General features: G+C 44.1%; 1 protein-coding gene across 1 annotated transcript in view; it reads right to left on the reverse strand.

The window, feature by feature from the left end:
- Positions 1-18,380, reverse strand: part of DPH7 (diphthamide biosynthesis 7) — a 486,602-nt gene that overhangs the window by 442,420 nt on the left and 25,802 nt on the right. Inside the window, exon 2 of the mRNA XM_069609800.1 lies at positions 6,130-6,294. Within this exon, the coding sequence (XP_069465901.1) occupies positions 6,130-6,270 (141 nt within the window). The 5' untranslated portion in view covers positions 6,271-6,294. The remainder of the gene's footprint in view (positions 1-6,129; positions 6,295-18,380) is intronic.

Genomic DNA, 18,380 nt, shown 5'->3' on the forward strand with positions numbered 1-18,380 from the left:
TCCCATCTTAATGAAAGCTTGTTTGATAGAGACCCCTGCAATTCACCTATATACATTTGAAATTGGTTTCTCTGTAAACTTTACAGTTGCTACTATGCTCAGTAATGGCTTTTGATGTGGGATGTCCATCTGACCACCCCCCAGCTACCTAGACAATGCATGCCTTAACTGTAGGTGCTGGTAGAACATTACTTGGTCCAATCAATCCAAACTTATTTTGTAGGTCTGTGAAAGGATCAATATCTTCTGTATTGATCAAATCGCCCACCTTCCTCACTCCTTTTACTGACCATCTCCCATTACCTCGATATTATGCAGCTCCAGCAAAAGTGTATAACCCCCTAAAGGTTAATCCCCGCTATCCCCACCCCCAGTCGTTTCGTCAAGCTGATTTCGGCAGACTTTTATTACAAATGTTCCTGCAGGAGGAAATCCCTTCTGGAAACCTTACCAAATAAACCCGACATGGCGTTAACAGCCCCATTCTCCATCTCTCGAACTGTATCGACGGATCCGCTTCTTCCGGATAAAACCAATCATTTGCAACCACAATTGCAATGCCCATAAGTATTTACGAAAGTCCGGCAGATTAAGACCCCCAATCTAATTTGTGTTGGTTAGCGTGTCTAGCACAATCCTATAGACCGTTGTTCCCCACAGTTGGCTCCTCACACCTCCCACTATCTTGTCAATCTCCTTGGATGGGATCTCGTACAGTGTAGCCTGCAGTATATACAGTAACTATTATTTTACGAAGAGCCACTCTGCCCATCAATGTTAAGGGCAAGTTGCCCAATTTTTTTACATTCTTCAAAAATGCTGCTACCAATATATCCCAGTTCAGTTTAAAAAAAAAAAAAAATCATCCCTGGATTTAGTTGCTTGAATGCCAAGATATTTTAAGGGGGCGTTCGTGACTTTCAACCCTTCCCAATTTGTCTTTTCCGCTTCCCTTCCCGTACACATGACAGAACGTTTGTCCCAAATTACTTTTAATACGCTGAGTATCTATTGCCAGTCGTACCAACCCTTTAGGATTACTAAGATATAAGAGGACGTCATCTGCAAACAACAACATACTATCTTCATGTCCACCTGGCCATTTAAAGCCGTAAACCCCAACGCCTCTTATCCATTCAGCTAATGGTTCTAGCAAAAGAGTAAACAGAAGGGGGAAATGGACAGCCTTGTCTCATCACCCTTTCCAGTGAGAAGGCTTCCGAAAGATAGCGGTTCATTTTACCCTGGCTATAGGCGATTCATGAAGTAGTTTTACCCACACCACGAGGATGGGCCCAAATCCCATATTCTCAAGTACTGCCCACATGTAGTTCCACCCCATTGGATCGAAGGCTTTATAGAAATCCAGTGACAAAATTACGCTCAAGTCTGATGGTAAGAGCTGTGCCATTGTCCCTGCTCCAAACAGTCTACGCAGGTTAAAATGTGTCGACCTACCAGGCATGAATCCATTTTGGTCTGGATGGATCAGGTGCGGAAGCACCTTCTGCAGTACATCTGCTAGTATTTTGGTGAGAATTTTAACATCAACTTTTCACAGGGAAAGTGGTCTGTACGACTTGCAGCAGTTCTAAGGCTTCCTTTCTTATAGATCACTGTAATAAAGCAGTCCCTAAGATCTATAGGGAGAATCCCTTCATCTCTGCTACTTACATATATGTTCAATAGATGTGGACTTACTTAATCTCCCCCCCCCCCGCATTTTACAAAGCTCCTTCAGGAGCCCATTGGGGTCTGGGACTTTGCCAACATGGAGCGGTTGTATGCCGAGCACCACCTCTGATAAAGTCTGTTCGGCCTCTAATCCTTCCTCTAAGGGTTTCTGTTAATTGCCTTAATGGGAGTTCTCCCAGGAAGGACACCCACCCTTCCCCCGTTTCAAGTCGTTAGAGTAAAGCTACATGAAGATGTTTTTGAAGGTGTCCACAATCTCCTCATCCACTCTTAAAGGTTCCCCTCTAGTACCTTTGACAGCCAACACCCCCACCTATCTCCCTCCTCTGGTCTAATCAGCCATGACAAGAGTTTTATATGTTTACCTCCATGCTCATATAGTCTACCCTTGCTCTTTTCACCCAGATATCTGGCCTCATCCAACAATAGCATTCTCATCCTATCTTGGTTCTTGCAAGTTTAATTTATAATCAAGGCAACTTCTAGTATCAGTTAACATTCTTCTGTAACTCTCTGATGGATCAACGTTACAAAACTGCTCTGCTAGTTTATGCTCTGCTTCTAGTCTAGTCAGTTCAGATTCCCTTGGTTTACTCTTGCATGCTGAATAGCTCATTATTATGCCTTGTATTGCTTTTAAAAACCAACCCATGCCACTGCTATGTCTGAGATGGAATCCTCGTTTGCAGCCAAATACAATGTGGTTTCACTTTCTATATGTTTAACAAAATCATTGTGTGACAGGAGGCTTCCCTCTAATCTCCAGAGGCTCTCACTGCTTTGACCCCCAGATGACCTATCTACCGTCTCAATGATGGCATGGTCAGAGATTACTTACTTACCTACTTATGCCAAGGTTACATCACCTAAAAGATTTCTAGTGACAAAGAATAAATCTACACATGTTGATAACCCGTGTTGATTTCAATATATAGCTAACCTTTTGGATGGAGTTTACGCCAAGCAACAATCTAGTCCCAGGAGGGTCCTTTTCAAGAACTCTTTTGTACAATGAACTACCATTTCTCTTTCTATCCATTTCCATTTCCAGTGTGGTGATGTAATCTCCACCCAATATAATGTAATGTTACCACCACCCCCATGTGTCTCAGGACTTTTCCTTATCAAAGAAACTTTTTTGGGCCACATTTGGTACATAAATAGATCGGCCTTCTGAGTCCGTTTCTATTCTTTCAAGTGAGAATCGCAGATTCCTCGTGAATAAAATGGCAACTCATCTAGAACTGCCTATGTAGTTACTTGAAACTACCTTCAAATATATTTTATTTAAAATATAGTCTGCTTGCACAAATTAGGTCCCTGTAGGAACACAATGTGTGCTTTCTTCCTATTTAAATATGTGAGAATCTTTCTTCTTTTTAAATGAATGTTTACTCCCTTAACATTCCAACGTATAAATTTCAAACAATTAGTCATCTCCTTTAGAGCGCAATTTACTCTTAACACATATCAAGCATCCGTCTTGATGGGATAAAATGAGGTGGGATAAAATGAGGTGGAAGTGGTAATACGTCTTAAATAGTGACAATCCAGGTTTTGGCGCATACATAATATATCTGATGAATGGTGTGTGATAGAACAAATAAAATAAATAAACCCCAACAGATGACTCCACTTGCTCCCCATGTACCTCGAGTTCCAAAACACTACTATACATATCAACATATAATAATAATAAAGAAAATGTAATCCCTGAATCGCTTCTGGTAGAGTGGTCATTGCTTCCACCCCCTTCATACACTAGGAATGGCTGTTACATTTTCCACTAAGTACTACCTTCAATCGATTAGGTTATCAGTTAATTAAGCAATTCATTAACTCATTCCTTCTTTTTTAAATCTTAATCTAACTATACTTGCTTAAAAAAACGATCACATAAAATTATTGTTCTTTCGTATGATACCATCTTTTCGTTTCTCTTTTTCAGTAGGCATTGCCCATTTTCACAACCTCCTTCCCCCCATTATCTCTAGCTTTCTACTCCATTATTTTCTTAAAACATGAATACAAGTTCTGAGTTTTTAAGTAGGTTTACTTGCAGCGTTTACTTCACCCTTACTCCTATCCAATTTCTAACTCTTCATAGCTCGCTGTTGCCTTCCCTGATACCACGTTCAGCAGTCCTGACAAAGTATATCTGCTGTCGCATCATACAGTGTGATGCACCTGTGTTGTTTTCAGCTTCTCGGATACTACTCAAAGAGCTTTCCGTTGCATTTCTTCTCACATTTCCATGGTCATATTTACACAGAGTAGACAGTGGGATGACAATGGTAATGACGGGTGATTAAAAGAAAGTTCCCAGATTCATAGAAACACTATGTTTATCTGCAACTTTTCCATTTAAATGTAATGGCAACTCATATCCGGCACATCTTGTCCCATTATATCTTGTTGTGGGGGGGATTAACAATTCTATCAAGAGTTTGAGAGACTGAACTATATCCTGCCATGGACCATTCAATATGGTTCAGTGCGTTTCACTCGATTGCTTTTGCTTAATATGTCTATTTTGTACTTGTTCCAGAAAGTGCTTGTCTTTAATATGATCCACAAAAGAGTGGGTGACTCCATCTATGGTCACCTTCAATATGACTGGATAAACCATGCAATACAAGAACTTTTTTCTACTGGCTAATTGCTTGGCTTCGGAGAACTACCTCCTCTGGTTTACAATGTCTATTCCATTGCCATTATTTTACAGTTTTATCCCCATTTCACTTCTTTCTCCCAATTCTCTAGCTTTTCTCAATGGCATTTCTTTAACAGAGAATCTGAATAATTTAATTATGAAAGCTCTTGGTGGCTGACCTGGTTTTGGTTTAGCGGCCAAGGTGCGGTGAGCTCTTTCCATCTTTAGTAGTTTTCCTGAGGGGAGGACCAGCAGTTTAGGAAAAACCTTCTGCAGGAACTCAATGGGGCGCCCTTTCTCAAGATCATCTGAGAATCCTGTGATCTTAATATTGGATCTCCTAGCGACATTTTCTTGTTCAGCTATCTTCTTATTAGCGGTGTCCAAAAGCAAAGTCAAATCAGCCACTTTCTCTTCTAAGGTTTGAATCCGGTCTTCAGATCCTGAAACTATTTAAACTATTTTCCATTGTTTCTGTGAGCTGTTTTAAGCACTGTCTGTTTAATTTTTTCTACAGACAGCACCACGCCATCCATTATTTCCATGAGATACTCCTCAGAGGATTCTACACTCAGTACAAATGTTAGGGGGCAGGAGTTAATCCATTTTCTTCTGGAACTCTTTTTGATGGTTGATCTTCCCTCTCTGGACCTCATAGATGAAAGAGGTTCTTCCATTTCAACTGACTCTGCCATGTCTCCCTAATTATGTTATCAGGGATTTTCATGGGTGGCATGAGCAAAGCCTTCAAGCTGATGCCACACTTATCAGTAAATATTTTTCATTTTTAAATAAACATAAAATAGCATATTTAACAGACAGATATAAAGTACAGATCTCCCTCCCCATCATAGAAAATGATTCCTTGCGTATATACCCACAATATAGAAATGGTGATAGACCTCCTGCCACTGTGGCACCAGAACATGCCTCTGTCACTAAACTAGACCCTCGATTGTGAATCCAACTACCTGCAGGTTGTGCTCTCATTACGAGGGCACAGATAGTGGAGAGTCAGCCAGTGTTCCACTGAGGTTGCCTGCTGCAAAATATGAGAAAATCCCATCGTCATTCCTAGAACCAATACACTCAGTCAATGTTTGCTTGAACTTTTAGGTGAAGTCAGTCTCAAGAGATTTTGTACAAGAAAAGTGCTCTCTTTTAAAAGGGGTGCAGCCGAGGGCCTTTTGGCTACAAATGGTGAGTTTCTCAAAGTAAAAACCTGTAAGAAATGCTAAGGTTGATGCTTCTCTTTTTTCAAACAGGCTGTGGCACAATGCTTCCTGCCTGCAAGGAGGCGAAGTGACCTCCTCCTGCACGATGGCTAAATGCATGTACTAGAGCAGAGGCTGAGGGCCAGCAGCCTCTAAGGTGGATACAGCCATAGGCTGCCTGCCTGTACAATAGATCATTCACCTGAAAAAGGACAGTCTCCAAGATCCATCTGTCAGTTAAGGGTGTGTGGTTGTGGGCAAAACCCAGTAAAGAAGCTGTGGCTGAGGGCACTCAGCCTGGAAAAGTGGTTTAATGAAGTGTGTAACCAAGGGCCTTTTCATTTCTTGACCTTTTGATTGGGGCAACATAACAGGACAGGCGTGACAAGACCTCCCATTTGCTCAGATGCTACAAAGTACTTCCCATTTAACTAGATATAGGAATTTGTGTTTTTTGTTTATTCTGAAGGGCCCTTTAAATGAATTATTATGGCTTAGTAACTCATGTATACAACATTTATGTAATATTTTGCAGTAATCCGAAATAACACATTTCTTATAGCTTACTTTGCCTTCTGGTTTTTTCAGCTGATAGGTCCCAAGGGCCAGAATATTGTGCCATGTGGCAACTGGACACCACTCCACAGCATCTGCGCTGTACTCTGTGTCTATAACCTGCAGGATCTGAGTTTTGTAACTTCGTGCCATGTCAGATATGGATCATTACACCTCCTAGCAAGCAGGGCGACAACAGAAGAGCAAAAAATATCTATCACATTTGGATAATGAAGAAAGCCATTATCTATCAAGCATTAAACAGATGTATTTTCCAGCATTCCTTAGACTAGCAAAGACACTTAAATACACATTTATTAGAAATAAAGATGTGCTTTCAAAGGTTTACCAAAGGAACAAATGAAAGCGCAATCATAGATTTTTAAATTCCCCAAAGTTCTAACTTCTATTAAAAGTGTCTCATTTTGGCATTGAAAAAGTAAATTCAACTTCAGTGTTAAAGATGAAACGAGTTCAAAATATTGCACCATCGTATGTTGATATATGCATCAGATTGATTGGTGACATCAATTGTTCCCCCACCTATTATTAAGAGGACCACCAAAGACTTGCTAGGATAAAACGAGAATGTGTTAACGGTATTCATGCATTGATGGGGCTTTCATGTTGAGCGCTTTGTTTTTGGTGACAATTTGCACTTATGAATTTAATAAAAAGATATTTTAATAAAGATTGTGCCGTCTTTACATCAGCATAGAAAGAGATTGAAATATTTAAATTTAGTTTATTTTTCATTTTAATTTATTGTGTTATACTTCATAAGGAACTTTTCACATTTGCCAATTTAAAACACATCTAAGAAAACACAGAAAACATTCCTGATACAATATACATGGTAAAAGCACAAACAAACAAAATGAGTCATTACAATTCATTAAACCTCATTAAAATCATCACAATTCATGATGGTACTTCATTAGACTTAATTTAAATTATGATTCTGGTTTCAACTTTATTAATTTATTACTCTACATCGAGTGCAGGAAGAACATCTTGAATAAAACAAATGGCGGCCAATGACCAGTTAAATGACTTGTTCAAAAATATTTGTTGCCATAACCATCCTGGCTGGACATCATTTAAGACGTATGCGAAGTGTATCTGTCACTTACCACTTAAGAGGGGACACCCTACCATCAAGTGAAATAATGTTTCTATGTTTTTGCCGTCTTACAGAACCTACACCACCTTAAATCACGTCTTACCCCTCCTCTTGCTCCTATGACGTCATTGGTGGGAAATGGGTTCAAATTTAAGTGTAGACATTGAGACCGCCAGTGTTCCCCTGGACATTTGCCCAAATATTGTGGAATGGTATTGTAAGGAAGAGCGTCTAAGAGGACTCCTGCAAACAGATTACTCCCTGACACAATTTATGGTGTTAATCCAGTCTCTCACCCAAAGTCTCTTCTTTTTACTTTTATCAGAATTAACAGATACTCCACTGAGGTGTCAATAGAGCTTAGGACCTCAAGGCACCGAGTCTGCCATTCTTGCAGTGGCACTGAGGTCTTATTTTCCAGGCCACTCGTTAGCAACCCCCAACTTGACCTTTCTTCCAGTAAATACATTTTTCTAAGCAAATGTATGTTTTTCCATTTATCTAGCGCTTCAAGGGATACTAGGCCTAATTCATATCTCAACACTGACACTGGCACATTGTTTGTCACTTTTAGAATTCCCCTCCAAAAGGCCCCTTCTAGTTTACTCCATTGCTCCTTTAGTGCAAACAAAGTCGTTTCAGCTCCATACATCAAAATTGGCACCACCTTTTTGCAGTAAAACTCCCTTACATGCACTATCGAAAATGTCCTATTTATGTGCCCTGCCTGGGCAGCTAAGGCAGTCATTTATTGACATTTTGCTACAAACCGCTGCATTGTATTTTCTTTGAAGACTATTGGGAATCCCAAATATATGAATGAGTCCGCTTTATCTAAGTGCTTCTTACTTAAGGACTACCTAAGATGTCCTCCAACTTTCCCTGACCCTTTTTTTAAGATGAGGATTTTGGATTTTGTAATGTTAACAGTTAGATTATTCTTTTTAGCATAGCCCTCTGGGCGTGTGATCCGTTAAAATCAGATCATCGGCATAGAATAGATCATTGATTAATGTGCCGTCTATTTTTGCTGGAAAAAATGGCATATCCAAAAAAGCCTCTCCGATGTCTGATAAAAACAAATTAAATAAAATTGGAGCAAGTAAGCAGCCTTGTTTGAGACCGCTTGCTGTGCTGATTTGCGCCGATAATCTACCATTCCTGTCCAACCTCACGCGTAGTGAAGTAACTGAGTTTAACGCTATTAAAATTGCCAGTAATGCTGGAGGACAGCCCCACTTCTCCCATAGCTTATTTCTTGGCACTGTGTCAAACGACAGAGAAATACACAAAGTCCACATGTGGTGGTTTGTTATGTCTAATTGCGTCCTTCTTTCAGCAGTTCCACCACAAACAAAGCTGTTCATTTCTGTTCCTACCCCTCGACAAAACCCTGTTTGGAATATAGCCATCCTTCCAGTGTTTTTAGACCAATCTATTGGGTCTCTCAACACCAACCCTGCAAAGATCTTGGACTATCCAATAATGAAATTTGCATATAGTTGCTAGTGCTCAAGCATGATCCCTTTTGGAAAACTGGAACAACTATTGCCGTTAACCATGATTCTGGCAACTCTTTGTCAGTTAGCACAGCCTTTAAAATTTTATCTAGGACGTTTACCCAAACTTCAGGGTTATTCTTTAGGACAATCATAGCTAGCCCATCTGGCCCTGGTGCCATTGATGTTTTACTCCTGGTAATTAGTTCGAACAAATCATCTAAGTCCCACTTTAGCACCCACTCTATTTTCCCCTTATCCTTCAGAGCCCATATGCACTCAGTTTCACTGTGTGCTTTGTAAATCTCCGGAGTGTGCCTTCCACACCTCTTCTGTTATCGGATTTATTTGAGTGCCAGTTTGTGAAAAGTCGTTAGATTTCATTATATTCCAAAAGTCGTACGAATATATACTCACTATGACTTCCAGCATTTTCCAGGCTTCCTTCAATATCAGCAGATGACGATAGTGTCGTAGCCAATTATTATAAGGCCTTCAAACGTCTTTTACCAGCCATGTCCGTTTTTTGTGTACCTGTGAGCGATTTCCGTAACTCTCTTTTTTAGCATAATCTTCCTATCAAATGTATGCCTATGCAATACTTTACCGACGTTCCTTTTTGGGAGTCTCTTCTACCAAACTTCTGGATAGTTCTTCCCCTTGAAGCACTTTTCAAAGAAAACTTTAAACTCCCCTGACGTTAAAATTGTGTTAAAAACCGACATTCTATGCTCAGTACACCTTATTCTATTGCCCCCTGAGTTTACATCCAGATTGTGAGCATAACTCCAATTTCTGCATACTGGAATCTACTGCCCACAAAACTTTCAATGGGAAATGGTTGCTCTCCCTTGTTTCTTCTATGTTTAGTGAGTTTATTTCGTAACAGATATCCTCCGAGACATAGTAGTAATCAAGAATATTTCTTTGTGTGCCCCATGGTGACTCATCCCCCTTAATGTTCCTTTTTAGGATTAGTACATGCCACTCCTCCATGAGTTCCCCCCCAACGCACATCCCCTTTCCATGCTGACTTTTCTGCACCAGATGTCCCTTTCCTGGCTGTCCATTCAAGGCACCTACTATTTAAGTCTCCACAAATTATGACTGACTTTTGCCCCATGGAATGTCAGCTAAACAAAATCTCTTCTACTGATTCCAGGAGCTCTTTTTGTGCGATCTTTACATTATTCCACTAGATGTTTATTAATAGTCTGTTCTCCCCAGACTGTTCTGTCATATATGTCTGTAATATCATCCTAGGGGGTGGGGGTGGGGGGGTTTAGCGGATGGCATTCTGCATGTACGAGGGTCAGCCAAGTCAAGCGTTCTCAATAAAGCCGTATTATAAGCTCCCACGTGCTTGATAGGGCACCCTTCACCCACCCCCTCATTCGTCCAGGGGTATTATTAATTTTTAAACAGTTAGTCATCTCTAATGGCAATCGGGGTTGAAGTACAGGGCGTCTCAGGGTCTCTTCACCTTTTCCAATTGGAGAGTGGGCTGCTTTGCGCATAGTTTCAAAAGAAGCTTCTTTTGACGCCTGCAACGAGCACACCAAATCTTTAGGGGCATGGATTTGGACTACCGTTGTTGTAAGCTGTTTATCCCCTATAAGTGCCAATTGCTGCCTACAAGCCAATTTGACCGGCCTTTCATCCGCCGCCCCCTCCGAGATAAATATGCTCCTTAAGCGTGGCGCCATCGTGGTATTATTTTGCCACGCAGGGAGCAAATCTGCAAATTGGCAGCAGGAGGGGAGGGGGGGGGGGGGGGGCACAGCACACAAGCACTTTTCTTGAGCTTTACGAAGACCCCTGCTAAAGCAGTTGTCGAGCGGCACATTCCGTCACCGGCCTGCTCATAAAACACAGTAAGACAAATCAAACGGGAGAGTTTCCTTACTTGTGGGACGATGTTGCTTAGGTATGGATGTTCTGCAAATTTACGAATCACTGAACCTGCATGTAGTGACTTATGGGGCTGTCAAAATGGCGCTACACAATCATTTTATTCCGTTATCCAATGTTGACCGACAGATTTCTCATGTGCGAGGAGAAACAGCAGGATGACGAATCTCTGGACCAGTTTTGTGCACGGCTGAGGCAGTTAGCAAGCACCTGCAGGTGGGACAATGATGAGGTCATGATTCGTAATCAATTGATCCAAGGCTGCAACTCCGGCAAGTTGCGAAGGCAGATCCTGCGAGAGCCAGGTATGACATTGACACAGATTTTGGACAATGGCAGACTGTATGAACTCGCTGAGAGTAGAGGTGTGAAAATGGATGCTGCAGTGCGCCCAGGCAAAAGCGAAGAGGCTTTTGCAGTGGGGAAACAGGCCTCGTCAAAACCTCGCTGAGCCAGAAACGCCAAGATGTGACACACGGTAACCCAGCGGTGTGCCAATACTGTGGGTATGATTTGCCGCACTCAGAAGACTGTCTGGCAAAATCTAGAGTTTGCGGGAGATGTAACACGCCGGGACACTATGCCAGAATGTGTAGAGGAGCTGCTCCAGTGACCACGCACAGGGGGCCAGCGAAAGCAAGTAGAGGCGGTTTCAGGAGGCAGCGACGCATCGCCGCACTAGAGCAAGACACCCAAAGGCTGAATATGGCAGAAGAAGAGGAAGAGGAGGAAGAAATCTTTTTCATCTCAAATATAGCTACGGGGGCAAAGAAGAGGAGACAGCCCACGTGTCGTGGACATTCAAGGTGCCCCTACACAAGTACTAATTGACACAGGTGCTTCGGTGTGTGTACTAGCCACTGAGCACTACGAGGCAATCCCGGGTCCGCCCCCACTGGACAAGCCCAGAGCCAAAATATTCACATTTGGGGGTGACACATCTCTGCCGATTCAGGGTGTGTTTGTAGTGCCCGTAACCCGGGGAGCCAAAACCATCAAAGCTAGGTTCTTCGTCACTGACGTCAGCCCGCACTCACTGCTAAGCTGCGCCTCGTCAGAGGCATTGGACATTGTGCACTTCGCACTGGAGGAGTACCAAGTCGATGTCGACCGGCTTCTAAACAAGTTCTCCAGCATCTTTCAGGGTGTGGGCAAACTGAAGGCAGCCCCAGTACGGTTGCACATCGATGACACCATTCAGCCCACAGCGCTAAAGAATCGACGAATACCCTTTCATCTCCGGGCTCAAGTCGAGAAGGAGCTTCAATCAGTCATCGAGATGGACATCATTGAGAGAGTAGAAGGGCCAACTCCCTGGGTCTCGCCCATTGTCGTGGCGCCCAAACCGAAACAGCCCGGTGCCGTCCGCATCTGCGTGGACATGCGACTTCCGAACGCTGCCATCAAACGGGAAAGGCATATAACGCCCACGCTGGACGACATTGTGGGTGAGCTACAGGGGGCCAAGGTTTTCTCCAAACTGGACCTGAGGTTGGGGTACCATCAGCTTGAGCTCCATCCCGACTCAAGGTATATAACGACCTTTACCACCCACGAGGGCCTATACCAGTTCAAGCGCCTCAGCTTCGGCATGTCCTCCGCCGCTTACGTTTCTCAAATGCAATCAGGGGTGCGCTTGCGGGCCTGAAGGGCGTGCTCAATATGAGCTACGATATTTTAGTATTCGCAGCGTCCCAGGCCAAACACATGAAGCGTCTGGAGTCCACCTTGCAAAGGCTGAATGAGTTAGGCCTCACCCTGCATCGAGGGAAGCGTGAATTCTTTAAGGATCATATTGGGTTCTTTGGATTCATTTTCCATGCGAGCAGGGTATCGCCAGACCCGGAGAAAATAAAGGATATCCGCGAGGCTGCCGCCCCTCAATTTCCCACAGAGGTGCGCAGCTTTCTGGGGATGGTCAATTACTGTGGCCGGTTTATAAGAGGTCTAGAATCCCCATCGGAACCGCTCCGGGCTCTGACAAAGAACGATGCTGTCTGGGATAAGAAGGAACAGGAAGCGTTTGTGGAAATAAAGAGGGCATTCTCTGACCAGGACACAATGGCGTATTTCGATCCAACTGCGGAATCCGAGATAGTCGATGCCAGCCCGGTGGGACTGGGTGCCGTTCTCATGCAATCTGACACCAAAGGCGTTATGTACCCCATTGCCTACGCCAGCAAAGCCCTCACGGACACAGAGAGGCGCTACTCGCAGATCGAGCGTTGTCGATCTTGTGGGGGTGCCAGCACTTGCGCCTGTATATACTCGGGAAACCGGTAACGGTCGTGACGGATCACAAACCACTTTTGCCAATCCTAGCAGGAGTATCATCAAAGCCCCTACCTCTGATCGAGCGCTGGATGCTTGCTCTTATCGAGTACGGGGTCAAGTTGATGTACCGCCCTGGGACCAATAATCCAGCGGACTACTTGTCCCGCCACCCGAACTACGAGAGAGGAGACGGTCCCTGCGAACTGATAGAGTGTCAAGAGTTTGTTCATAACATCGTTGAGAATGCAATGCCCGTGGCAATGTCGAGGGAAGCAGTAGCCGAAGAATCAGCGGCAGACGAAGTGTTCAAGATCATACAAGCCGCAATTCGGAGTGGGGAGTCAAAGGGAGTGCTCCAGAACAACACTAAGCGAGAGGACACGGCCCAGAGAGACCTTCAAGCTCTCTGGAGAGTGCGAGACGAACTCTCAATTTCGGATGATGGGTTACTACTGCGAGGGCGACAGATTGTCATCCCACGTACACTGAGAGCAGGGGTCTTGGAACTGGCTCACACCGGCCATCAGGGGGTAGCAAAGACAAAAGCGCGACTTAGAGCAAAAGGATGGTTTCCGGACCTTGAAAACCTGGTGGAAATGCACATGCGGAGGTGCCTGCCATGTCAAGTGGTGAGCCCGGTGGAAAGCGCTCCATCAATCAACTCCATGGAAAGAAGCAAAAGTCCCTGGGGCACAGTCCACGCAGACTTCGGATCAATCTGGAGGGCATGTACATGTACAATGGTCGAGGTATCCAGAGGAGGAGCTGGTGGACTCAACTGCTAGCGATCACACCATTTTGGCCCTAGACAAGATGTTTGCTACCCATGGCTTCCCTGAGGTCCTATGCTCGGACACAGGGAACCAGTTTGCGCAGTGTATGAAGGAGAAGGGGATTCAGCATAGGAAAGTATCACCGCTCTGGCCCCGTGCAAACAGAGAGGCGTAAAGACTCATGAGAACATTGAACAAAGTCTTCCGAATATCAGCAAACAGCGGAAGGGAACTAAAGAAGAACCTGATTGAGTTCCTCTGGGAATACAGAACAACACCGCACCAGTCGACAGGAGTCGCCCCGGCCGAAGCCTTGTTTGGACGCTGCCAAAGGGGGCTCCTCCCGGAAGTGGAGGACCGTGAACCGGGAGTAATTGACGACAAGGTCCGAGAGGAGAGAGCGGCCCGCAACGAGAAGGAGAGCGCGAGGAGAGGCCTGCAGGAGGAGGTAGCCGTAGGAGATTCGGTACTTGTGAGGAACCGCCGACCCAAAGGAAAGCTGTCACTTCCTTATGAGCCACACCCATGGACCGTCACGCATGTGACGGGGTCCATGATAACAGCTGCCAGTGAGAGAGGGACAGTCACCCGCAACAAGTCCTTCTTCAAGAAGATAGAGGCCCCAAACCGAGTGGAAGAACCGGAAGTGATTCCTCCACCAGAGGAGAGGGCAGAGACCTCCGAACCCGACACGCCACCACAGGACGGGACACCCTGCCGACCCCGAGGAGTAGCAGCCGGTACCCGGTGCGACAGGGTCGTAAATTACCTGCCTGTCTGAAGGACTACATCCTGGACTCAGGAGACTGAGCCGACGCCCGAGTCAGGTCAGCGACCCACATTGGGTCTGTTTACAGTTGTTATGTGTTTTGTTCTGTTTAAAGAAAAGGATGGATGTTACATCTTTGATACGAACCGTGGATTCTCTAGCCTTGTTCTGGGCAACGCATGCGCGGGTGCAATAAAGACGGTCCGTGTGGCAGTTGCCGCCGGGACCCCAACAGCCACAGATGTGTGTCCGCTTACCTTATTGTGTGCATGCATGCGTGTGAGCGTTCGAGGCGGCCCGAGGCACGGGCAAGCCCATCACACCCACGAACATACCAAACACATTGCGCGCACACCGCATGCTCACTGCGGAAGAGGTTTGTTCTAATGCTCCACCCTGTGGCGTCAGAGTGGAGAAAGGTAGGACTTGCTCCTGCAGCTCCAGTCTCCTTGATAGACGGTCTCCCCACACCAAACACACTGCGCACAAACCGCCCATTAAATTAAAACTGGATCTATGGCTCAATCTTCACTTTCAAAAAGGTGTTTGCCAAAAGTAGAATTTAGAAAATGCGAATGCACCGCATTTTAATATAGTCAAACACCAATACCATTCCTTAGACAGATGTGGGTGTGGAGGGTGGTGGGGAAGAACGTCCGTCACATCGCTCTCAGGCCCCCCATGACCACCTTAACAACTTTGCCATCCCCTTTTTATTGCTTTCATTTTCACAGTATAAAAGAGCTACCCTTCTTTCCTTTCTTGAAGCAGTCCCCCACCCTCCCTAAAATAGTCATTATACCGGTGAAATGCAATTAAGTCTCCACCATTACTCCTGGTCTTGTTCCTGCTTCTAATTGCAATCCCCAAATTCTTGAACCTTTCCCAACATTCTGTGCCAACCCTGGTGTCTCTCTGGCACTCTCCGGTAGCATCTTCATTATTCCCCTCTCCCAGTCCCCCATCTTCGTCCACTTAACCGCGCGGTCCCAGATTTCAAGTTGCTGCCCCTTACTGCCCAAACCCACTTTCATAACCAGCTACACCATTACATCACCATAAGCAAATAAAAGAATGCTGATATAAAACATCTTTCTCAAGCTCTTCTTCTGAATGCGTATTATGTTTCTATAGTCAATACATCTCTGGGCTACAAATGGTGGATATGTATGGCTGACGGTGGAGGTACGAGCCAATGCCCTAGAAGCCAACCAAGGGATAGATCACACATCTGGGATACCTATGGCACAACCCTCTTGTTGAGTGGGTGGGGTGGCACTAGGCATGACTCCAAAAGAAGTCTGTAATTTCACTTGAGCTATGGATCATGTAGTTGATTATGTTGAATTACCACGTAGGTAGTGAAGGTGGCAAGCATGGTATCATGGCTGGGATTTTGCGAATCTGTAAAGTGAGGGGTCACTGACAACCAGGATTAAGTACCACTAAAGATCTGTATCTGGCATAATGAGCTATAGAACTGACCTTTGGGGCGTAGGGGCTCTTCAGTACTTTTCTTTGGGCGTGTCACTGCTTACTTTCTCAGCTTGCAGCCTAAAAGCATTCCCTCCCCACACCTCAGTACTATGGAATGGCCTTACTGTGACATGAAGCACAATACAGAACTTTATTTACTTTATGTCCAGGGCCAGATATGATATTTACTTGATTATGTCTGTTTAGTCCACTCCCTTGCCACACCCACAACATTACTATTCAGGAATTTAGCAGCAGTACCATAAATTGATACTGTAGTTATTTTAAGCCTACGTATTGACCAGGATTGCCCAAGCACACTCACGAGTCCCTCATGAACACAAAACTATAGGATCTGTAGGTTATGGTACTCCAAAACTACCTTTGAATCCCAGTGCAGAAATTAGCTTGACACAGAAGAAGATAGTTCATATGTAAAGGGCAACACCCATTCATATTAATACAAGCATTTAGCCCTGCCTAACTCCCTCCTTGTGTCTCCAAACTCCTTCCCCGCGTCCCATCCCTCTTACATCATCCTTATTGTTGCAATTCTTCCCTGGACACCTAACAATTGTCTGAGTGAATATCTTTAAATTAATTAAAAAAAATAATGTTCACATACATTTTTAGTTCTGGACGTTCATACTCATTATGTTTGCAAAGAAGACGAAAAACACCTATTCAAAACATGTTACATATATTTATTTCATCCAGACAAAATGTGCATAACATCCAAACAATAAAGTGCCTATACATGTTTATACATCTAAAAATCACACAATTTAAAAACCCATTACAAACATCTGACAATACATATTTAATTACTATAACACATTTATCAAACTAACGTGCTGCAAAACTTGCACTCGCCACTATTTCTTGACTAGTGATAATGGACTTCAGTGAGTATAATATGGTGTGGTGTGTTGTGTCTATGTACAGAATTGCAATGTCAAGTGACTTTTTATGGCTGGCTAATGGCTCGACACTTGTACGCCCGAAACATACATATCAACATTCAAAATCATCCTCAGATGTTTACCGGTTCAATGACAACTCAATAAGACATAACAGATTTAGTGATAATTGGAGAAGAGTCCTTTTCACAATGGGGCTTCATGCCTTGCTCCCATTATTTTCTACCTACAATCATTACAAATATGTATTCCCATCTGCATATCATCCTTTACTGCAGTGATGCTTCTGGTCTTTTCACCTACTAGTTTCGACAAATAACCCTGATCATAATTTTGAAAAGATAAAAGAGGTCTCGTCTTCATAAGGGTGTAAGAATTGCTGTGAAAACATAAATCATATCAGTTTATTTCCTTTCCTTGTGTTCAGTACATAGATTATTTTATCTACATAAAAGCTTTAAAAAAAAGCAAAAAACAATCCCAACACATTTACCAATGCAATCTAAGGAATCGGCACAATCTGCAACATTTGGGGTTCATGTTTGGGTACATCTGAGCAAATACCACAGGGGGTATATCACCATCTGTGTAATAACTTTAGGTCACCAGCATGCCACTGAGGTGGAGAATGCTTTTTCCAACGACAGAGGTCACATATTGTCTGTAAGGGGTCTATACAAATCCATTTCCTACTTGATCAAAGCCAGTTCCCATTTCTAGCTTATATTAGGGCATTATACGGACAAAAGATTGAACCACCTTGTCGCTGTATAAGAATTCAACACTGGTACAAATATTGTCAGGTTCCTACTAAGATCTCCACCCCATCACCTGTAATGGTTGCCTTCTGCAGAGCTGGTCTTATGTCTGCAATGTCTAGACATCGATCCAGGAAAGATGGCCAACTTTCATGACAATTAATCCCCGGTTGTTTTGATGACATTTTGGAACTCCCAGAGTGAAATCTTAAAAGGGAGATGGTGCCATAACCTATGTAGGAGCAAGGTGCTGGAGGATTGCCAGCCACAGACTGAGGCAGTGGAGCTAGTGGGGAGTGCAGCATCCTAGCAGGGATGGACAAGCCAGGCTTGAAGGACTGAATGGGAGCCTGCAGCAAGAAGTTCCTGAAGACAGGGTCCCAAACAGATTAATGGTTAGGAGGATTCACCTCAAGAACTAAAGATCTCAGAGAATCAAGGAAAGCCAACGCAGCAGCATCTTAAACGATTGGCAACACCTGAGGAGGCGCTGTGGAACCTCACAGAGGTCCAAAAGGCGTGGTTTTGCACAACACACAGTGAGCTGACAGGAGCCCTCTCTGGGCATGTCGTCGCTGGGCCACTGGTGGCCAGCTATTTGTGCTTGCTGGTGATGGGGCCCTCTCCTAATCATTGGGGGGGGGGCAGTAGATTACATGAACACCTTGGGAGGATGTAAGAGATCTTCTTGGAAGCCGCCTGACACATACTGTTGGGATATGTCATGGAGGGGCCCATCTGGCTTGAGGCACCTTAGTGA

Source organism: Ambystoma mexicanum, chromosome 8, assembly GCF_040938575.1.
Source record: "Ambystoma mexicanum isolate Mex_15411 chromosome 8, UKY_AmexF1_1, whole genome shotgun sequence".
NCBI lineage: Eukaryota > Metazoa > Chordata > Amphibia > Caudata > Ambystomatidae > Ambystoma > Ambystoma mexicanum.